This window comes from Alosa alosa, chromosome 11, assembly GCF_017589495.1.
Source record: "Alosa alosa isolate M-15738 ecotype Scorff River chromosome 11, AALO_Geno_1.1, whole genome shotgun sequence".
In the NCBI taxonomy this organism is placed as follows: Eukaryota; Metazoa; Chordata; class Actinopteri; order Clupeiformes; family Clupeidae; genus Alosa; species Alosa alosa.
Window position 1 is genome coordinate 11,820,256 of NC_063199.1, and position 23,675 is coordinate 11,843,930.

The following is a 23,675-nucleotide window of genomic DNA, read 5'->3' on the forward strand; positions in this document are numbered from 1 at the left end:
AACATTTCCTTTTCCTTTATTATTTTCATTGTTGTTGTGTTGGTCCAGTCGGGGTGGGTGGGTGGATGGGTGGGGGGTGTTTTGTGTGTATAAAAAGGGAAAAAAAGAAGAAAAATCTTTTGTAACTTTGCTGATAAGTCATTGTAAATACTCATGGTTTTTCAATAAAAAAAATTATATAAAAAAAACAAAAAACACTACTCATCTCATCTCCTCATCTTCATCTCCTCCTGCTACACCCTTACAGCCGATACCATTGTCTCATCTTTCACTAAAAAGTATCCAACACCTGACATGTAGCCATCCTACTAATGCTTGTCTCAACCTCTTTAACCTGACTCCTTTTACAGTTAACCACTGCATTGAGAGTAGTATCCAAGCACCTGACATGTAGCCATCCTACTACATGCACGTTGGATCCCTTATCAGCTGCCTCTGATACAGTTCAACCACCACAAACACCACTATAGGCTCAGTGCTAGGGCCCCTTCTCTTTGTCATTTACACCACCTCCTTGGGTCTGATTATCAGCTCGCATGGCATTTCATATCACTGCTACAGAGATAATAATTAGCACCAGATGACCCCCCTTGATATCGGCATGAATCTCTGAATATCTCAATATGTATTTGAAAATGAGGTGCATTGCACAGTGTCCAATGTAAAATTTAGTAAGTCTTCCATTTGGTAAACTTGAATGAATGTTATAATAATGGCACTTCATGAAAATGTTTGGCCTAAGTGATAAGTGATTATTTTCCTTTTCCTTGGATGCTTCTTTGTTGAAGACCTGAGGTCACATATTAATCTCAAGTGTGTGCTTATGACTGAAACTGAAAGAAAGTGCATTACCCCTACTTGAGTTCGGGGCCACTGAGAGGTTATTACAAACATAAGGAACAGCTGTTTACTGAGGTGGTATGTCCCTACCATCACCACCACATTAAATACTTCAAAACAAAGAGACATTGTTATTACATTGTTAAAATACAAAATAAGAAGATGGTGTGTGGGAGACCTAAAAAAAAAATAGTTACTTGTTTTCTAAAATAACAATTGTCAACAAAAGAAAACATTTGGCACAGACAGGAAGTAGCACTATTGGGTGGAAGTGCAGCAGCCTGTTTACTGGAATGGGGGCATGAAGAACTCCCCTCTGAATGTGATTTATCCCACCTGGCACCCAGGCCGCATGCCTCACAGCCTAGTGTCTGTTCCCTTCTCAGAAACAGTCTGTCCCTGTAAACAAACCAGCAAGGACAGTTTAAAACAAGTAGATGGTCAAAGACTCGTGAGGTAAAATTCTTAACCGCCTCATGAGGCTTCATAAAACTTGCGGGAAACATTTTGGTAATGGATTTAACTTTCTATGCCTCGAAAACTCAGAAGAGGTTTGAACGAGTGGCTAAGTGGCTGAAAGGAAGCCAGCTATGATTGTGCTGTTAAAAAGCTACCTGACCATAAGCACCAGACACAAAGCAGACTTCTGTTTTCCATCATGCAAGTCTGACTTAGGCTACGCTGAACTATCAACAAGTAGCTCTCTGAAGTGTGCTACATTTTCTTTGTTTGAATCCAGTGCCAAAGCCTTATTTGGAACCAGGCGATGTAAGGTATGCCTACCCTTACAAATTATAGCAGCCGAAGTGAAAAGCAAGATAGGGATCAAAGCTGAAAATCAAAAGCTGCATTTCCCCCCCTTTTATTTACATGCCTATATTTGGGATCTTAACAGGAACATATTTTTTGGGGGAAACATTTGCAATTACATTAAAGAAAAAATAGATTTTTACTTTGTTAGAACAGTCCTTAAGCACACAGAAAGCGAACCATTGCCTAACAACAAAGATATGCTTTCTGTTGCCAAATTGATATGAGCATTTGGCTAACTGCAAGGTTGTCAACTCAGCTGGCTGGAGCGTCCAAGGACACGATGGAACTCGATGTTTTAACTCTGTTCTGGGTTATCAGAATGCTGCACATGCTTGGATTCCCAAGCAACGTTTACAGCTGTTTACTGGGAGAAAGATATGGCCACATGGTCTTTCAATGAAAACCTGGAACTTTTCTTTCGTTCAAATGTATAACTCCAGTTTTAAAAGGGCATTTTACGATCTTGTGCATAAAACAGCACATTTGTCACGCTCTCCGAGGTCCTGAAATTTAGTTTCGCTTAAAGCAACACCAAAGAACTTTTCCTCTGTCGCACGCACGCTATTTGTTTATCCAGCAACGGCTTTGCAAATAACGATGTCCATAGACAAGGTAGAATATGTTGCATGATTTTATGAAAGTACGATGTATTGCGACATCATGCAAGTCAAATTTGTTTCTTATGTCTCATTTAGGGTGACCACCTGCTAATAAGCCCAAGGGGGGACAAGGGGTATGTTTCTGAGGGACAATGTGGGACACTGCCTGGCGCGGCGTTGCCCCCACCTCATGGGCAGACTCACTGGTTTACCCATTTCTAGCACATACCATGGCTGTTTACTTATTTATTGCTACTTTTGCACTGAACAAGGAATGCACTTTATTTGTCATTGTCACAGGTACAACGAAATTAAGACATTCTATATTCTATTCTATGGTATATTAATAATGCCCTAATTCCCCTAAACATGTGTAGCATAATTGCTGATGTATGCTCATGAATAGGCCATGTGTATTTTGTTCTAAATAAAGATTCATAATACTTTGAACATTAAATGAATTGACAGATGTGCACTTCCACTTACGATTTACTTTAGCTATTTAATTTGATTTATTTTTCATTACAATTTATTAACTTTAAGTAAATTATATGGATGGATGGATGGATGGATGCTTTATTGATCCCCAAGGGGAAATTCAAGAAGTTTGTAAAGAAAATTGTAGTTGCTCAACACCACAGGAACAGTTAAAAAAAAAGCGCAGGGGAAAAAAACTGTTCAGTGTTCTGGGTAACGTTAACGTTCACTGTAAATAATGTTGTATGATAAAGCCACATTTAAGTTTGACTTCCTCCGCAATTACTTTGTTGTATGGAATAAAATAACCCTATATTTGTAAATAACAGACTTTATTTTGTTGCATATGTGCTTTGGGAATATTTCAGCCACCACTTGGTCTAACGTAGGCTATGCAGTGGATAGCTAACGTTAACGTTAGTGAAGCTAACGGTAACATTAACACTCTTTCAAATATGGCTAATGAAATCTCTGATAACAGATCAGTCCACAGCAATGAAATGTATGCTTTGTGTGGTAATGATAGGTAGATGTTTGGTCGCCTATTTGTAGGCTACTGCTAGGTCCATATTATTTCCAGTGAATACAAACATCATTCCAACACTGCTCAAGAAAATTAAATGTGTGCATCGGGTTGCGTATGTAACTCTTCTCGACTTATACTTTGTTAAATGTAACATTCCCACCATTTAAATGAGAAAACCATGTTAACAAATTACCTATGACAGACCTTACACCTAGGGAGAGGGGGGTGTAAGTTAAGTCATAACTTAGTGTTATGTTGAAACTATTTAGCGTGGTGCAACCCGATACATTTTAGTAGCTCGTAAACTTCAACGTAGTGCCAGTTTACGTTAGAACTAAGCTAAGATGGAACTTACGTTCAACTGGTGCAACCCGCTACAGGACATAGAGCGACCAACTTTTTTTTAAGCAAGCATTGGTTAATGCGTGACACAGTCTCAATTTGCGGGACGCATGAATTGGGCTTCAAACGCTGTGCGCGCACGCGCTACGCGGGACGGGTGGTCACCCTAGTCTCATTCCATCGAACTACAAACCCGCTACCCGATCTGGCAAACTTACATAGTGCTGTTACAGCCGATAGAGGGCCGCGAAGCGAATGCAGAAGTGCCGTTCACCCTGTTACGAGTTGATGAACACGGAAACAATTTTGGAAACATTATTTTAAGGTAGGCCTACAAAAAACTCTTTGGTGTTGCTTTAAAAGAAGAATCATCCAGACATGCGGTGGGGTTGTCCTTGCCCACACAGCAGACGGAATAGCCTATGAAATACATAATTAATAATTAGCCTACGTATAACTGAATTTGCTTGTCCTGATTCCCTGGATTTAGCAGAAAGTAAACAAATTACACTATAACTGAGAAAAAAGCATTCATTGGTCTGGTGAGAGATTTGTACACCCTCCCAAATCGACCGCATGCTCCACCCTAACATAGTGCTACATTCGTGAAACAGGCGGCCGCAGACTGCCGTTCACTGGACTCGTGTTAGACTTTCAGTAAGAAAGTTTTTCATGTGGATTACCGATCATGAGATGACTGGGCAGTTGCTAACGTGACACATTGGAAAACGGCGATTAGAAAAGGTAGGCGTATTTTAACATGATTATGACAGCTGTCAGTAATCTTTTATTTATTGAGTAGGCTATCATTTGTTGAAACATCTATTTTAACATTAGGCATACCTGAGTTGGAGCCTTGTACCGTCACTGGTTGGAAATACAACTTGAGTTAAGAGATGGGTCAGAGGGGAGGCTTCTAACCACCGATAAGGCTACATCTGTGGCTATGGAGGTAAGGTTCTGTTCTCTACTTCTGTTCCATGATGGAAAAAACTGCAGGTAGCCTACTCTTACTTACTTAATTTTCTGAATTTGTTTTAATTTAAGTTTAAAAAATGAAGGTTTTAACACATAATGTCTAAAGGGCATTCCGTCATGATCCCCATATTACACATTCATGCTACAAGCCTGGCTTAATGTGGTATTTCCCACATTGTTGTGGACCCTTAGTATCTGAGTGAGAACCTAGTCTGGTCTACTGTCCAGGAACCTGTGTTATGAATTCAGCATACACCACAAGTAGATGGCAGAGTGTGACCTTTCACAGATAATATTTTGTATTACCTGCATGAAGTCTGTCATTTGTGCATCTGAATAGATTGCACAAACCAGATTTTTCATTGTTATCTCACATACTTCCCATTTGGCAGTAGCCGTAGTATATACCCTGCACTGGATATAAATCAAATAGACTGGTCATTTGCTAATCCTTTTTTGAATACACTATATGTGTAGACAAAAGGGTTATGGTATGAAGCAGGGTAATATTAAAGGACCCCCTCCTCACACACACACACACACACACAGCTCCACTACAATTTGTGTAGGCCTATAATGAAATGAGTATTGTAGGATTACAAATGGAACAGGCAGTGACAATAGTGAAAAATGAAGACAGGTGCTCAATCAATTTGAACCGTTATCCAGTGAATAGCACTTTTTTGAGGCAGTATTAAGGATGAATGAATGAAAACTTTATTGAACAACAATCAACAAGAAGTGTTCAAAAGGATAAAAAAAAAAACACAATAAAGCCCAAAGGCTTTATCCTTAAAATGGAAGGGGACTAACAACACATGGACTAAAACATTGAGGACAAAGGGGAAAAGGGTCAACTAATAATCAAGACAAACAAGTCAAAAACACAATAGGAAAAAAAAACTAAAGAAATACAAAAAAACAAGAGCTAAGTTCCCAGACAGACACGCAGACACACAAACAGACGGTACAATATTCCTACTTCAAGGATCTTTAGATTTTGTTTATGAGTTTGATAACCTTTTTTTTTGAAGATTGAAAATTAATGTAGGAGAACAGTTTAAGGTTGGAAGGTAAGCCATTCCACAAGACAGCTGCCGAGTATAGGAAAGAGTACTTTCCCCATCCAGCTCAACGGCAGAGCCTGTTATCTGTGGAACTCCCCCTGGTGGAGTAGTTGTGCGTGTCACTAATTTTAGAAAAGTAATTACATAGATACTTGGGTGCCAGGTTATTTCTTATCAAACTAAACACAGTTTAAGTTGGGAAACTCTCCTCAACTCTGAGCCATGTGGAGGAATGGTCAGGAAGAAGATGAGTTCTAGGATGTAGTTTAAGGATCACTCTGATCCATTTATTTTGACAGATCTGCAGCTTGTCTATAGGCCTTCAGTAGTGGCAGTGTGCCAAGATGTACAGACATAGTCAAGACATTGACCAAGAGTCATGGCATTGAACAAGAGCATCGGCCAGGGTTTTCAAGGTGTTACTATCTAAGAGGCTGGAAATTCTTGCCAGGAACTTAGTCCTTGGACTTACTTTTCAGATAACTCTTTGAGCCATACCCACACCTACGACTACCCTAAACCCCAAAGACTTTTTCAGTTTATCTCTGGACCCAGAAAGAATCAACTCTGTTTTGCCAAGGTGGAGAGACAGCTTGGTATCTGTTAACCAAGCACTGAGGTTAAGGAGTTCTAAACTAAGCAGCCTTTCCACCTCTGATTTCTCTTTATGAGAGACTAGAATAGCTGAGTAATCTGCAAATAAAAACAAATTAAAACAAAAGCATATCATTAACATATACAGTACCCTCCGGAATTATTGGCACCTTTGGTAAAGTTGACTAAAAACAGGTATAAAAAATAATCTGTTGGTGATTTATTGTAATCTCACAATGAAAACAATGAGGAAAAATCCACCCTTGAAGGGAAGCAAATTTATTCTGAGAAAAAGGAAAATCTCTCATTTAGAAATAAATATTTTAACAAAAAATACATTGCTCACAAATATTGACAAAAAAAATCTATACAAAACCTAAGCATTTTCCTATCTAATTTCAATTTATTTAAGTTAATCAGAGTGTGTTTGAACTTTCAGAAGTAGTTCATGGCTTTCTTTTTCACTAAGGTATGAAAATAAAGTGGCACAGAGGCTAAATCCTCTAGTCATTTTTCATCATAGGAAAGACAAGAGAATACATTAAATCTAAATAAAAACAAAGAGTGTTGACATTTGTAAGTCAGGGGATGTCTATAAAAACTAGGTACTTTGTTGAAAATGTCTATATTTACAGTTAAAACAATTATTAAAAAGTTCTAATCATCTGGAAATGTTTGACAAAGACCCATGGTTATCTTGCCCCCACGCACATTATGGAGGATTGTAAGATAGGCAAACAATTTCATAAAAACCACTGTTTGAATATTACAGAAAAACCTAATTATGGTGCATGGTATCATGAAAACCTGAACATTTTCAAAGGAAATCTGTCAATCTCTGCCAAGACATTAAAAGTTGGTCATGATTGGATCATTCATCAGGTCAATGAACCAAAGCAAACGTCCAGATCAAAACAAATAGGGTTTACTGAACACAAAATCTATTGCCATCTCAGTCCCCTGATCTAAACTCCATAGAAAAACAGTGGGGTGAGTCAAAGAGGAGAATGCACAAGTGTGGACCTAGAAATCTGGACGATCTGGGGAGATTTGGTAAAGACGAACGGCCTTAAATCCCTTGCTTTGTATTCTCCAACTTTATGGGGTGTCATAGGAGAATATTACAAGCTGTTTTATTGGCAAAGGGAGGCTTAAGAAGCTATTACAAGCAGGGGTGCCAATAATTGTGAGCGACGTGATTTTGTTCATAATATTTATTTCTTTATGAGATTTTCCTTTTTCTCAGAATAAATTTGCGAGGTTGGATTTTTCCTATTTTTTTCATTATGAGATTACAATAAATCACCAGCAGATTATGTACTGTGATACAGGTTTTTAGTCAACTTTAGCAGAGGTGCCAATAATTCTGGAGGGTACTGGAGCAAAAAAAAGAGAAGACCTAAAATATTCCCCTGGGAAACTCCACAAGTTAATTTAAGTGTTGAGGACAAGGTCCCTTCCACATCCACCACCTGTTCTCTGCCAACCAGGTATGACCTCACCCACTAAAGAGATGTATGAGAAAAACCCAGAGCTTTGAGTTTGAACAAAAGGATATCATACTGAATTGTATCAAAGGCCTTTTGAAGGTCTAATTAACACCATGCCACAAAAGTTCCCCTTTTCCACCTCTTTCCTAATAAAGTCTGTAAGATAAAGCAGACAGGTATAAGTGGAATGGGCTTTTCTAAAGCCCGATTGGAACACTGGATAGATACAGGGCAGACATTTCCAGGATCAGATTTGGGCCCCTTTTTAAATAAAGGTATCACCCTTGCCACCTTAAATGTGTTGGGGGAATGGTTATTTTCAATGGATAAATGAATAAGATAGTTTATGACAAATGATGAACGCCCCATGAAGAGATTGGATACTATTTCCACATGTTCTCTTGTGTCCTGTAAGCTCACTGCATGACTCATCACACATGGTCATGATAAATACACATTTTCTTTTGATATGGTTTATTTAAGTTTGACTGTGGGTAAATTAGTAGTTTAAGTTGGACTCACACATTTTCACTAGATTTAAATGATGCTGCTATTAAATGTTTAGACACAAATGTGATCCCATGTTACAGTTTATGTAGAACAGTATTTAAGCTAATCAGTGGTTGGATATTCAAAACAGTTTCTGTTGAACTGTTTTATTAGAGGTGTAAAGGGCATAACATATAATTTGTCTTACGTGTATTTTCTAGCAAACCCAATCAAGCTGAAAGATCCCCTTTGTTCTAAGGGGTTCAAAGATCAGTCCTCACCCTGGGCAGATGAAATGGGGACCTTCAACTTCACTCCTACAGAATCCCTGAATGCAAATGGAAAGGATTTGCCTTTAGTGAGCCTGGACAACATTGTGGAGGTGGTCTTCATAATTCTAGGACTTGGTTCTTTGAGCTTGATTACAATTATTGGTAATATCTTGGTCATTGTCTCTATAAAAGTAAACAGGAATCTCCAAACAGTTAACAATTATTTCCTGTTTAGCCTGGCCTGTGCAGATCTGATAATTGGCCTGTTCTCCATGAACCTCTACACAGTCTACATAGTGGTTGGCTATTGGCCTCTTGGCCCCGTTAATTTGTGACCTGTGGTTGGCCCTTGACTATGTTATGAGCAATGCATCAGTAATGAACCTGCTAATAATAAGCTTTGATCGCTATTTCTGTGTAACCAAACCACTCAGTTACCCGGTCAACAGAACCACGAAAATGGCAGGCATGATGATAGCAGCAGCGTGGGTGCTCTCGTTCATATTATGGGCGCCGGCCATTCTTTTCTGGCAGTTCATTGTGGGTGAGCGGACAGTTCCAGAACAGGAGTGCTACATTCAGTTTTTCTCCAATGCAGTGGTGACCTTTGGCACGGCCATTGCTGCATTCTACGTGCCGGTAATTACCATGATCGTGCTGTACTGGCAGATCTCCAAGGCCAGCAAGAGTCGTGTGAGGAGGGAGAGCAGGAGGGTGTCCAGTGAAAGTCAGGACAATCATCAGGGCGGCCTCACCCCAGGAGCCAATCAGTGCAGGGGGAAAGGAAGCAAGGGTGGGAACAAGGCCGACAAAGGGCCACCGCTGCCTCCATTAGACGCTGGCGCTGAGGATGCCACCACCGGAGAGGACCAGGAGACAGAGAACGAGTCCACATCAGGCAGTGTCCTTGTTTCGTCCAATCACAAAGAGGAGGAGGCTGATGCTGTGGGGAAGACGGTGGTTGGCCAAACCACACTGTCGCCACAGTTAAAGCCAAATTCGAACAGAACCAGAGCCAACTGGTCCAAACTCACCTGTATCTGGTCACCATCCCTACCTACTGACATGAAGGTGGAGACATTCCCTGAAGGGTCAAGTTCGGTTTCTCAGAGGATCCTAAAATCGACCCTTCGGCCACCCAAAAGGAGAAAGCGAGGAGGTGTACCGTCCCGTGAGAGGAAAGTCACACGGACCATCATGGCTATTCTGGTGGCCTTTGTGGTTACTTGGACTCCGTACAATGTGATGGTCCTCATCAACACGTTCTGCAGCACCTGCATCCCAGCCTCCATGTGGACCTTTGGCTACTGGCTCTGCTACATTAACAGCACGGTCAACCCAGCCTGCTATGCTCTGTGCAACATAACATTCAAAAACACCTTCAAACAACTCTTGCTGTGCCGATACAAAAATATCCGCTCATCTAAATGAAGAAAGATGCTAAAATGAGGGAAGGTTAATATGGAATTGATTAGAGGTTAAAAAAAGGAATCTTTAAAGTTGCCATCAGCGATTTCGCAGGAGATGCCATTTGTTTGTGTTTATATTTTAATGTATTAGCAGACACTTTTGTCCAAAACAGCGTTATATTTGAACCAAGGACCAAACGAAACACGCCAGAAAGGTACAGTAGCTCTACCTTCAGAATTCCAGAGAAATTCCACGCAAAGTTTCGTTTTGGTAGGTGGACAGGGTTAACCTGACTCTCGCCAGATGAATTTCGTTCCGCCTAGCTCCGCCTAGCTCCACTCACAGGATGAGAATGAAATTCATCTGGCGAGAGTCAGGTTAGGACAGGGTGCCCCTACTTTCTTTGTTTCCAATTTTCAGAGCCTGGGCTGCCTACAGAGAGCTGTTTTATTTACAGTGTAATCACAGAATGGGCGTGGGCCGGAAATCGTGTAAAATCGCTACACCTTTAATCTCAGACACCCTAGAGCCAGTACTGATCAGATATAAGATCTGTGTGAGTTGTATATCATTAGGTATAATGTAATAACTGTAAACATGCTATATACACAAAAGGCATTTAAGTGACCTTATAATTTAAATCCATCTTGGCATCCACCACTGTCTTACAGTGTAATATCCTGTGATAAAGTTCAATTTGTTTTAAGGCTTAACATTACATGTTGCCCCAAAATGGTCAATCACATTCACTTTTTGCATACACACATTTATTATGATTGAGTAACTATTTAAACATAAAACATGTAACCTATACTTTGAATGTTACTCTTTTCAGTCAAGGGCTGTCACTGAAGGGTTTTTTTTCTGATCTGTACAGCAGTTGGATGCCAAGTGCATGGTCTGCCATTATTTACAACATGACATGCTCAAGGTTACATTTCTCTATTGTAAAATAGATCCTTAAACTCCAGGAATGTGAGGTCTCAAAATGTGGTTTGATGTGGTCTGTTGAACATGTGTATGTTTAAAGAGCAATTGTATTAATATACTACCTTCATGTATTATGTGTATATATTGCTTACACCATAAATCGTTAAGTCCTTTCAAGCTTGAGTATCCTGCTTTGACTGTAAAATATAAATGTTACTCCTAATACTGTTAACACTGGTAATTATTGTTTCAGTATGTCTCCCTGTCATTTGATAATGCATCAAGTTTAAAGTCCATAAGAGAGAAAACTCTCAGAAGGTGTTGGTCAGACTATCAAACCTGAAATGTTCAAATCTGTCAGCCTGCGATGATAGAGCAGTCTCATAGCCTCCATTACAATGGCAAATGATGATTGCTCTACACATTTCCCAAAATAATTCATCTACTCCCAGCAGAAATAAATGTCAGATTTCACCAGCTAATAAATGATAGTGTGTGTAGCCTATCAACATGAAATGTGGGATTTCATTTCCAATGGTGCCCAGGGTCAGCATGGGGTTTTGGTACCTATACTCACTGGTCAGGTGGCATTCGCAGCTGAGGCTCATGTTTTGCCAAAAACGGATTTTCATAATTCTGTTTTCTGGCCTAAAGTATTTAGCATAGCATTGCCTGTTAAAAAATTGGTAATCTGCCATGCTCACTAAATTTACATTTCTTCATGGTCCTATTTATATTTCCATCTGCATCTCCAGAAGGGATTGTGTTAACATCGTACAGTAGAGCCAACATCCTTTGCCCCCTCACATATAATACAACTAGAGCAGCAGGGGGTGCTATAACTTCGAAATCAGTACTTCACAACCTACCATCTACCACTCAATAAATGGTCTATCACAATATGAGTATTTGCATATTCCAATATTTCCGTATTCAGCATCCTAAAGTGGGATTATTATGGTTTTGGCGCATGAAGTTAACATTTTAAGTGACAATGCTGCAGACCACCATAATGGTGCTCATCATAATCAGTATACACAACATGTTTTTAACTTACAACTCAGTGAATAACATGGGATGAGGGGCAGCCGTGGCCCACTGGTTAGCACTCTGGACTTGTAACCGGAGAGTTGCCGGTTCGAGCCCCGACCAGTGGGCCGCGGCTGAAGTGCCCTTGAGCAAGGCACCTAACCCCTCACTGCTCCCTGAGCGCCGCCATTGTAGCAGGCAGCTCACTGCGCTGGGATTAGTGTGTGCTTCACCACACTGTGTGCTGTTTGTGTTTCACTAATTCATCGATTGGGTTAAATGCAGAGACCAAATTTCCCTCACGGGATCAAAAAAGTATATATACTTATATCGGTGTTCTTTAATACAATTGTGATGATCTTGTAATAAACTTGTGACAATCAAGTAGAGGTTTACCTTGATGTATTTCTTAAATTTGCTTCACTACTCAAGTTAAGAAAAGATAACTCCCATATTCATTTCTACCCAACAAAAATGCAAGCTACTCTATTTTGCATAGAAATAACTATCAAAACATATTAAAGTGGCCAACTTAATTTAAGAAATAATTTGACAATAGTGAAAAGTGATTCTTTTTAAAGTTTTCATTGTGTAAAATTCATGTAAGTTTCAAACATCATTAATAAAAAAGCAAAGGCCAATATATTTTACATGGTTTTGACTTCATGGAAATCTGAACAAAGCGTCATTTAAATCTACTCATCAAGTAATATCTCAAAACGAATCAAAACAAGAAAACATGGAAGTTTGAAGATGTAGAGAAGACGTGGATTTCTTTGAATAACGAAGACACACATTTTCTGTCAATCTTGGGAAATTATATAAAAACTTACAACCCTGCCCTTATCCTCAAGGCGACATGACAAACTAAGATGACAAAATGATCTAAAATAAGGAATGTTTAGTGATCTTAATCCTCATGATAGAGAACAGAAGTATTAACATCCTTTGTTGGGTGGATGTAGGTAAATGGTGCGAGGAGATAATTGGTTTCTGGTGGGTTAGCTAGTCTGACGCGTGGTACCATATGACTCTGAGCGGCAGTGAGAGAAGTCAATGAAGATCCCTTCCTGATCGGAGTCCAGGGAGTCGAGACCTTGGACGATGGTGGTCTCTGGGCTGGAGGAGCAGCTGGCGGGGGACGAGTGGGCTTTGGCCAGCTCGGGGTGACAGGGCTGACCGCCGGGCGGGTGCAGGGTCCCTGCACAATGTGGAGGAAAGATGGCGGACGAGAGCAGGCCGGGCTGGACCGAGGCCCCTCGCAAAGGGAGGTCATGTTCGAGGCAGAGTCTGGGGGTTGAGCCAGTGTCCACAGTAGTGCCAAGCATGGGGTAGCCTGGCTGTTCCAAGCAGGCCGAGACCTCGCAGGCGGAGTGACGGCGAATGCCCACGCTGCCCAGAGAGCCGACCTCTGAGTCGTACTCCGCCACTGGCGTCAGCATCGGAATGTTGTAGCTCTTAGATCGCACAACGGGGTTGGTGTGTGCGTCACCTGGCTTTGACCAAGCCCAGTGCAAATGCTTGTCTGTTTGGGTAAAGAAAAACAAAGGAAGAGGAACTCAAAATGGATAATATATCATGGTTAAGGTGGTTTATTGGTACACCTTGGTATGTATGTGATTTTGGTATGTGAATTTGGTACATCCCACACTGCCATACTTCAGACTGTAACCAAGGGGAATACTGGCCTTAACATGGACTGATTCTGCTGAGGACACTGGTGAGTAACTATAGGGAGAGCATCTTTGAGGCACCCTGTATGTTTACAAAAAGCAAGCAGATTTTACCTAGTGTGTAAGAGCATTCTGAGAGTGGGTTTTCGTGAGAGCGCAGTCCCTGAGTTCCCAGGTAGGGAGACACCACCCTCTGGATGAGCGCCTCCAGTCTGATGTACTCCTCACTCACGCCTCGGGACTCATGGACTCCCTGCGGGGGTGTGGAGGAGAGAGAGAGCGTGAAACACACACACAGAGACCTATTTCAACCAAATAAGGCCTTACTAGCCAATAATAACCAGGCAAATGGTTCCATCACCGCACAAATGAAGTGCATGGATAAACAGGGTGAAGTCAGTGCTGCAGTGTGTCGTCATGGCAGAGGAGAGTGATGTCGTTTGTATGGAATGTATTTTGTTGGAACGCTTTAGACAGAATTTGATTCTGAAATCTTCCATTTCCAAAAGACACATGCTAGCATGGTTTAATATCTGGGTGTACTTGGTTTCCTTATTTGTGTTCTCTTATTTTGCTGTCTAGGACTGTATTCACAGTCTTTTTTGCTTCGGAAGGTTCCTGTCAGAATGAAATGACCTGGAAATGTAGTGATAAGAGCAGTTTGGTTTCTCTGCACACTTAGGAGAGGTACTTCAGTGTGTCCTTTCAAATCTCCTTTAGCATAGGGTACACTGAAGTATCTTTCATGAATGGAAAGGTGATAGTGACACCCCACAATTCCTTGCACCAGGTAAAAACAACCAATCAACATGACACATGTCAATAACACCCATCCTCCTGTAATGATGTAGCCTTGTGTAAGTAGAGAGTGATTCTCCATGCTTGTCTTTATCAATTCATCTTCATATCTTTCCTTGACCTTATGATGTTTTCCATCAAAGTCAAGTGAAAGTGGATTGATAGTTAACTTGTTTGGTGAGCTGTGTGTTTACTTATGTCAGTTTGTCATGTGGGTTTTGTTTGCTTCCTGTGCTTGCCTTCCTGGTTGCTACGCTCCATGTGCTTTTGTGTTACTTCCTGGTCCCTTTATTCCAGTTGATTATGTCATAGGTTTCACCTGTCTCGTGTGCCTGATCATTGCTTTGTTACCTACTCACCTGTGCCTTGTTCGTCTAGTTCTGTGTTCTGTTAAGTCCTGTGTATTTAAACCCTTGGGTTTGTTCAGTGCCTTGCTTCCCCATTGTGTTTATGTCACTCTGCAGTTTTGCATCAAGTGCTAATGTTCCTGGTTCTTAAAGATGCTCTAAGCGATGTTAACATGGTTTCTAAGTGTTGGAGAAATATAAACTCTTTATATGTCTGCTAGCTTATAATGATAATTAAGAAAAGTTATTTGCACTGTTATAAAACACCTATAAGTAATATGTTTTAGTTATTGCACTGCCTTAAAAAAATTAAGTGTTTCACATTGATTTAGCTTAAGATTCACATGCATGCTGTATGTTTTAGCTGTTTGGGTTCACAGATATGAATCTTCTGTTTCTGTCTTGTTTCAGTTACAAATCTGATGTTCTGTATATTATTGTGTCTTAGTCTACAAGCATGAACCTTATGTTCTGTTTATAGTTCTGCTTTTATAATATCCAGACAAGCCGAGTTTCATAATTAAGGCTGGAAATCGACAGGAGGGGAACAGAAAGAAATTCACTTCCCAATCTCGGAAAGTGCTGACTGACCTGAGGGTCAAAATGTGTAAACGTAATGATGTATTAGGCCACTTACCAGTGGAGAAGGGATTATGATTTCGGCCATGTGTCACACCCTGATTCTGTCACTTCAACGTATATAAGGAAGCTGACATGCTGAACATGTCAGAGTTTGGGTACGAACCATTGTTTTGTATCATTCTCTCTCTTTGCATGTTTTTTGCCATGTTTGCAAATATAATACAATAGTATTGTTCTTTTGGATCACTGGGTCTTGCCTTCATTTGGCGTCAAAGCGTACAAAATGATCTAACACTAAGCTAAAACATGTTTTGTCACATACTGCAAACATCACCTCACCATCCGCTAGCTGCCTGTGCCTTGAATACACGGCAAAGAAACACAGTCTCTGTGGACAGTCCAGTCTTCAAAAACAGCAACAAAAACTTGGTCCAACCTGGACCATAAAAACATAACAAACTGTTCCAGCAAAGCACCGACCAGATGCGCATTTAGGAGAGTTTCAATTGCACAGGAGGGAGGGGGAGGGAGTAGTAAACTAGCTCTCTGTTTTGTTTGAACGTCAACAGAAGTGATGTTACCCAACATGGCTTAGAGTGCCTTAAATGAGTAAAGATCTCAGTTTGTGCCACTCATGTGTATTGTTGTGCCTGGGTTGCAACACGAGCAGATTTCCACACATATGAGAAATAAGTCATGAGAAATTAATGATGATCTCAAATCTTTTGGAAAGGGAAGTGAGATGTTCCTATACCTGCAGTATGAGGAGCATCTGAACGATGGAGGGAGGGACGCGTGCGCGGGGTCGACACAAGGCCTCCTCCAGTTTCATGTTGAGGGTGATGGTGTTCCGGAAATGCAATAGTGCCAGCTGTCTCACAGAGGGCTCCTTCCCCTGTTTACATTTAAATACAGTTAAGTTTACTAACCCACTGAACACTAATTGTCTTATTTCAATCCATAAATGGGCAGGCACGTATGTGTGTATCTCTGTATGGCTTTCATCCCATTTCATACCATATTAGACTTCTGTATCCATTTCCCATGTACATTCTTTTAATATTCAAATGTAAACAAATGTATTGTATTTAAGTTATAGGCTATCTTGCCGTGAAAGATGCCTGTATATAGCTCAGCAGAAGGCTAATAACAGCTTGAAAACTTTTTTGATTATTTACTTGGTTCAGTGAAATAAAAATCCATACTATACTCATGTATGTCATAACATATCTATATACATCCTTAACACTCCATGTGACTGACTGTGGGGAGAAGCTGTTTTCTCACCTGAACTGGGTGGAATATGGCTTGCAACATGGAGAGGACATCGCCAAAGAAGAAGTCCCATGTCTCAGCTAACGAGTCCAATAATTTCTGACCTGTGATGAGGAAAGACAAGGATTAGACGAGGTGATCAGAAAATGCAATGTAACAAGGAATTCGTGAAGAATGGCATGCATGCTAGGTGATTCCCCAATGTCTGCAGGAAAAAAACGTTTTGAATTACGTGGACTGAAAAGGATGAGTAAGAAATATGGACAGTGGGCTAGAGCAGACATCCTAGGAGAGGCACCAAATATCAACTTACTAAAACAAACATACCTTCATAGAAGCGGATTTTGTCACGTAAAATGACCATTCCTTTTGTCAGTAACTGCTTCTGAGAAAAAGATAAGGGCGGATTTTTAACATTTCACCATTTTTAATATTTTTCATACCTCATTGTTCATGACTTTAAGGATTCAAAAAGCATTATTGTATCATAGAACAACAGAAAGTTTGAGGCACATTGAGGCTTGAGTTTGAGGAATGTTAAAACAAAAAAAAGTCAATTTTCCAAAGATGCCACATCCCATGCAGTGTTTCCCAGATAATTGAATTCCATTTGTGGTGGTTGGTTTGCAGAATTAACTTCTACCACCTCAGAAGCATCTCACGGCTCCGGCCTTCACTCACACCTTCAGTAACTGAGACACTCATCCACGCCTTCATCACCTCCCGTTTGGACTACTGCAATGGTGTCCTGTCTGGACTGCCCACCAAGGCCCTTAGCAGACTCCAGTATGTCCAGAACTCAGCTGCCAGGGTTTTAACCCACACAAAGCCCTGGCAACATATCACTCCCATTCTCCAACAGCTCCACTGGTTGCCAGTCAAGTCAAGCATCGCCTACAAGATCCTCCTGCTCACCTACAAATCTCTCCATGGACTCTCACCACAATACATCACAGATCTCCTCCACCCCTACACTCAGTCACGCTCCCTGCGGTCCTCTGACAAGGACCTGCTGGCCACCCCCCGCACCAGGTTGCGGACTTATAGGGACAGGGCTTTCTCTGTCAACGCTCCCACACTCTGGAACAGTCTACCACTCCTTGTCTACTCTGCCCCGTCCCTGCCCATGTTCAAAAAGCACCTCAAAACATTTCTTTTCACCAAATCCTTTGACCCCCCATTGTTAAGCGACCTTGGGTACCATGAAAGGCGCTATATAAGTCCAAGTTATTATTATTGGGGGCCAAGCAGCGAAGCTGCGAAGGCACCATTGTGATTCTATGATTTCTTATTATTATACTTTCTTCCGCCATGGAAGTCAATGGCAACCCATAGAACCGTCTGGTAAAAAAAGTTGTGAAATTTGGCACACTTATTAGGGACAGTACCATGATTAATGTCACCAAGTTTCATGATGGCAACTCAAGCACTCTAAGCGCCACCAACAGGCCAAAGTTGGATGTCGTTCCGCGCCGCGTAACTTTTGACCCGTATGGCCGATTGTCAAAAATGTGGTATCGTTGGAATCCTTGGACCAAGCCGAGTTCAACGCACCCTATGACGTCATTTTCCGCCATGATGGATTTTTTCGCCATATTGGATTTTATCGAAAGTGAAACTAAAGTTTCCGCGCCTCACATAGTTTGTCGATTTTAGCGAAACTTAATACATATGATCTTCAGACTAATCCGCACAAAAAGTTATCGATTTTTGTCTTGAACTAAAACCGTTAAGCCGTAACAACCAATCGAAATATGCGTGAAGCCGCCAAACAGGAAGTGAGCTCATATCTCAGCAACCCTTTCATCTGTCATAACCAAACTTAGTACATGGACTTATATCCCCATCTGTAGAGCACTCAAAAATCTGGTGACCTTTGACCTCTAGGGGGCGCTGTAATTAGCGAAAATGCATTTTTGGCCTGTAGCTGTTGATGTGTTTGGAATTAAAACAAACTAGTGGTGTCTGGTAGTACTTTTGGATGTCCTTAGGCTGACAAAGGCCAACTTGTGATGTCAACATAATTGATTCGGCCGCCATATTGAATTTAATCAAAAAAAAACGTAAAAGTTTTCACTGGTCACAAATTTTATCTGATTTTCACTAAAATTGGCTCAGACCATCCTCAGACCTTGCCTTATCAGTGTTTAATTTTCTGGAACAATTGACAGAAGCGTTAGCCTGTAACAACCAATCGAAATTTCGCGGCCAAAGCCAAACAGGAAGTGAGCTCATATCTCAGCAAGCGCTTTCATGTATCAAAACCAAACTTAGTACATGGTCCTCAGGACCCACCAGGAGGGCAGCTCAAGAAATTTGGTGACCTTTGACCTCTAGGGGGCTCTGGAATTGGCAAAATGTATTTTTTGGCCTGTAGTTGCTGTATTATTCTGCAATGGAGGTCAATGGCAGCCATAGAACCGTCTGGTTCATCCTGATGATGCACAAATAATTTGGTGACCTTTGACCTCTATTGGGGCATTGAAATCACAGCAAGCATGATCATATCTCAATCGATCTTTTATTTTTGATGTGAAACTTTTGACAGCGAAGTTCCATCCAGTTAATTCTAATCGTGCGTGCAAGGGTGGGGCGGGTGGGACGGGCAGATTGCGTTGGGTGGGTTGGCTGGGTGGGGCGGCAACACTCAGCCCTGGTTCAGCCACACAAAATCAGTTATGTTTTGATGTGAAACTTGACCTTGTAACTCAGCCAATCTTGGGTTGTTTGACATGGAACTTGTTGTGACTGCTTAATGCTATATGCCTGATGCCACGGCATTGAGTTGCATGGCAAATCTGGACTTCTGGACTGCTGAACTGCCTGCTTGGCCCCCTCATTGCTGCTTGCAGCTATATTTATTATTATTATTATTATTATTAACTTGAATGCAACAGTTTTTAACAGATTAGCACAGCGTGGTTATGATGCTAACCAGATATAAGCACAATTTAGTACAACCTGGAAAATCATTATGTGGTGGTCAATGTTGATATTGTGGTGGGCTGCCACAGTTAGGTCAATGTATGGGAAACACTGCCATGAAAACAATCACTTACCTGAAGATACTCAGTAAAAAAGGAGCCCAACTCTGTTTTCAACAGCTGTCTAAGTGACAAAAAGAAGTGGCTGTCAATAACACATAAATGCACACACACACACACGATTTACATTGGCAGTGTCACTAATACAATCCTACCGGTTACCTGTTTATTAGCTATGACTGTTTGATTGTTTGTTTGTTTGTGTGTTTGTCTGTTGTGGCAGTGAATCGGAGTGGACTGAGGCAGTAATACAGACTTGATCAGAAAATTCTATAAATGTCCGTCTTCAAAAATGCTGCCATATTTTCTCAGTATCTTGCCATGTTAGTTTTCTTTAGAAACAGACAGGAAGCTCATGTTTCACCAAGTGTGACTAACCTTACACCCTCATTTAGGGCATACAGTTCATTGTCGGCCAAGCCCTTTCTCTGGAACACGCCAATGACTGCATTGTGGATGCTAGTGACACAGAGACAAAGGGATATCCTGTCAAAACAATTCTCACCACAATTTAGATTCACAAAGTGATCCAACAACCCAGCAACCTTCACCTGTTCCAGACAGCATTAGGACCATTTCCCCTGTCCTCCAAGGAGGCTTTGTCACTCTTCCCCAACTGAGTGAGGTTAGGAGAACTCACTAGCTTCAGCCGGTAGAGAGTCCTTTTGTGATCATATAAAAACAAGAAAAACAACATATCAGTAAGAGGGAAAGAGAGAGAGAAAGCTGAGGAAGGTTTGGTTCTGGGTGGGTGTGAAATTGCGCAATTTTTATAGAATTCTTGAGAAATCAGTTTCCTTCCCACAATCTGTAAATGTTTGTCCTACTCATGTTCCCACAGGGCTATGAACACACTCACACTTATCATCCTTAAAGTCCTTTTTTGTATGCCACAAACATGTTTACATCCCCTCAATGATTTCTCAGAGCAGTTAGCTGTCATGTTACATGAAGAGACATTTTCAATACTCCAAATAACCATTAGCTCTGCCACTGAGCCATAATTGGTCTAAACAACTTTGTGCAAGCACAATTATTTAGGCTGTATATCGAATTACCGATTGGTTTGGGTTAGTGATCCAGAAACTCTGGGATTATGAAGGGTGATATCATCAGACAAACTGCTGATGAGCCTTAACCTTGTCCTGGTTTGAGGATTAGGCTCGCATCACATACCTAGGCCATCTGTCCCGTTCTGAGCAGCGGTTTATGGCGATAGCAACAACTGGTGACCACTTGTGTGGGAACCACACCTTTGTGCTGACAGCTTTTCATATTTCACAATTTAGGTTTCAATTCCTGGGGGGGTTTCTCAGTGTTCAAAATGTGTGTCAGGCAAATTAGCCTATTAATGTAAAAAATCATTAGTGCTGGTTCTGTTGATTCTGACTGGGTTTAAATTTAATTCTTCACCTCAGTCATTTCTGACTAGATTACGTAAAATATGGGGAGGGCGGAGGGATTGTCATATCATCATGATGAATAAAACTGTTATAGAGCATGATGCAGTGGGGGCTCCACCCTATCCACTTGAGTCTCTAAATGACAAAAACTTGGGAAACCAAGGGATTTAATACCTAACTCATTTTCAATTTGTCATAGTACAAGATATAGAGCAAGATATAGAGCTTATAGAGTCAAGCTCATATATTACTGACATGGGGGCACTGTGAGTTTTATATGTATGTATGAGCAGATCTTCTTCACTAGTCTTTACCCTCTTTATTAACTGTGCAGTGATGCAGATCCTTTTGTTACGAATGCCATGTAACGGCAGTAAAAAGCCATTTCAACTGGCATTATGAGCCATTTCAACATTTCAAAAGGCATTACTTATGAAACTGAAAGAAAGGATTATTTTTCACAGTTTGAGTTTGACCATATCCATTGTTGAGGCTTACTGTACCTCCGGATCGGATGATTGCTCCCATCCATGTAAAAGCAATGTGGTAACAAAGAGAGGCTGCTGACACTGATTGACACTGGCCTGGAGGAGGGTACACAAGACTGGCCCCCATGTAGTCCATCCAGCATCTTTCACCACTGACTAGACACAGGGCTGCAACAGCTTTGTAGATCCTGGAAACAGCATTACCATTGTTCAGGTTAGAATGTGATTTGATCAATTAAGTTCAATTAATCTGATTATAAAAATGGGTTGATACTCACATGTGTGAGAGCAGACAAGACTAACCCATGGGTTATCTCATTACTCACTGGTAGCCTGTATTAATCAACCCTACATTTACACCATAATCAATTGCTTTGCTTAACAGAAATTTCAGAACTGGGAAGTTACATTATTAATGTTCATTCTGACGTATGTGTAATAACAACACAATAATAATCTAGGACATATGACAAAGTGAGACATCTGTTGTGACAGTTGTTTAACTTAAACATCATCATCCATGGTGGCCAATTCAAAAAAATGAATTGCAATTTAAATCTATAGTCTTATAGGCTATTCGAACTTGTGTGAGCAGCTTCAGCGCCATCTACCAACACCACGCGTTAAACAAAGAGATACCATGTAACAAAGAGTTGCATCACACTCATATAGCCTACCTTTTCACATAGAAATGTAGCTACTGTGCACTTCTGAGTGTGTTTAAATCTACGTGCAACTAATGACGTATCTATAAAAGAGCCCTCGTAACCAAAATTAGATGCATTAAATGCTGGTTATAGCTCGTTTTGCGCGTATGGTACACAGACGAACACACAACTGTCTCTCCCCCACAAACTGAACTGTCTGGTTCACTTAGCTATAGACTACCTTAGCAAGAAGACTACCTAGCAAAAAATAGAAGCAAGTTCACCATTAAGCCTAAGAACTAGTGATGAGCTATAATTGTATTGATATTGTGTCTTTCTTGATCATTTAGGTTGGTCAGGTTTCCTCCTTCCTTTAAGATCAATGGGGCGTCATACGCCTTGGCAAATGACAAGGACTATCATACAAAAAAAAAAAAAAAAAAACATCACACACTGAAACAGAGATAACATTCACTGTGGCCACAGCACGAAAACACATGAAATGTAAACTAGGTAGGGAAACACAAAGGCGTAGCAACTTACCGTCATGTGCTGAACACGCTTCGAAGCTGGACGTTGTCATCAATAAGGACCAGTCAATAACTATAACTTTAGGAAAACAATTGTTGGTAAATCCCAATCGTTACTGTTAGATGATCCCTCTCATTGTAACCTAATGTGCAGGCTGCGTATGCGCTGCACGTCATTCCAGGAGGTGTATGGTTGTCTACTACGCTTGTCTAAGGTCTAGGCTACTCCTCCCGTTGCTGCACGAGGCAGACGCTGTCTACCACCCAAGTCCAGACTTTGCGAATGTTTGCGACAGATAGCGTGCACGCGCGTTGTTGTGTCTGCAAAACGTAGAGATCGAGGAAAAATATCTCTGTCTGAGTTCAGTATCAGTTTTGGACTGATGTTGTCCCTCTTTTACTTCGAGTCTCCACCCTGCAATGGGGTGTTTTGTCTATGAACAGAATAGGCTACACATTAAACGATTGGTGTTTGGCCCCCATCAAAAGCTAAAGACTATCACCAGTCACAGGCCTCCCGCGTCATGGATATCGAACAAATTCGCATTTCGATATGTTGGCTAGGCCACAGATTAAACGACCAAACGAATGTCGTACACTAGGCTGCATAACAAGAAAGAAAACAGCTTTTATGTGATATAGTGTGAACAAAAGAACCATGTGAGCTCCCATGACCTCAATCCCTTTAAATCTAAAAGATAAGAGTGATATCATGCAACAACAGTTTTCAACTGTTTATCCCCAGTTTGGGTTTTGCGAGGCCTATTGGTAAAGCATGGTCTGACTGGACAGCAAACTGACATTGCACAGGACCGATCAGCTTCGGAGGTATCACAGGATCAGCAAAACGGGTCCAGGTCGGAGTCCAGCTGCGTCTGGATCCATAGTGGCGGGTTGCACATCCGATCCGGACCCTCTCTGTATTCGCATATAAACCACATCCGGGGCCCCATATGTCCGTTTTGGACCCGTTTCTCAAATAGCAAATCCGGCACGGGTCCTCTTTTAGATCCCTTGCTGATTTTATAATGG

The 23,675-nt window shown here is 41.1% G+C and overlaps 2 protein-coding genes across 4 annotated transcripts; one reads left to right on the forward strand and one right to left on the reverse strand.

Annotated features, from left to right (window-relative positions):
* The first annotated feature begins 3,940 nt into the window (after nucleotides 1–3,940).
* On the forward strand, nucleotides 3,941–11,059 carry chrm2b (cholinergic receptor, muscarinic 2b). Its single transcript, XM_048258052.1, is given in 4 exon segments — nucleotides 3,941–4,341; nucleotides 4,435–4,549; nucleotides 8,475–8,813; nucleotides 8,815–11,059. Coding segments are annotated over 3 exon segments (1,449 nt in total). The 5' UTR covers nucleotides 3,941–4,341; nucleotides 4,435–4,543; the 3' UTR covers nucleotides 9,919–11,059.
* Nucleotides 11,060–12,178: 1,119 nt separating this feature from the next.
* prr5a (proline rich 5a (renal)) lies at nucleotides 12,179–23,097 on the reverse strand. 3 transcript variants are annotated; one of them, XM_048257762.1, is made up of 10 exons: nucleotides 22,657–23,097; nucleotides 21,482–21,654; nucleotides 20,127–20,237; nucleotides 19,954–20,034; nucleotides 19,591–19,639; nucleotides 16,859–16,916; nucleotides 16,544–16,635; nucleotides 16,011–16,151; nucleotides 13,644–13,782; nucleotides 12,179–13,381 (listed from the first exon to the last, which is right to left on the reverse strand). In XM_048257762.1, the coding sequence occupies exons 2-10, from the start codon at nucleotides 21,607–21,609 to the stop codon at nucleotides 12,858–12,860; spliced, it is 1,323 nt and encodes a 440-aa protein (XP_048113719.1). In that variant the 5' UTR covers nucleotides 21,610–21,654; nucleotides 22,657–23,097; the 3' UTR covers nucleotides 12,179–12,857. The 3 variants fall into 3 exon arrangements, with proteins under 3 accessions (XP_048113719.1, XP_048113723.1, XP_048113722.1); XM_048257766.1 differs by having other exon boundaries at nucleotides 16,859–16,913; nucleotides 22,657–23,096; XM_048257765.1 differs by having other exon boundaries at nucleotides 21,482–23,097.
* Nucleotides 23,098–23,675: the final 578 nt, after the last annotated feature.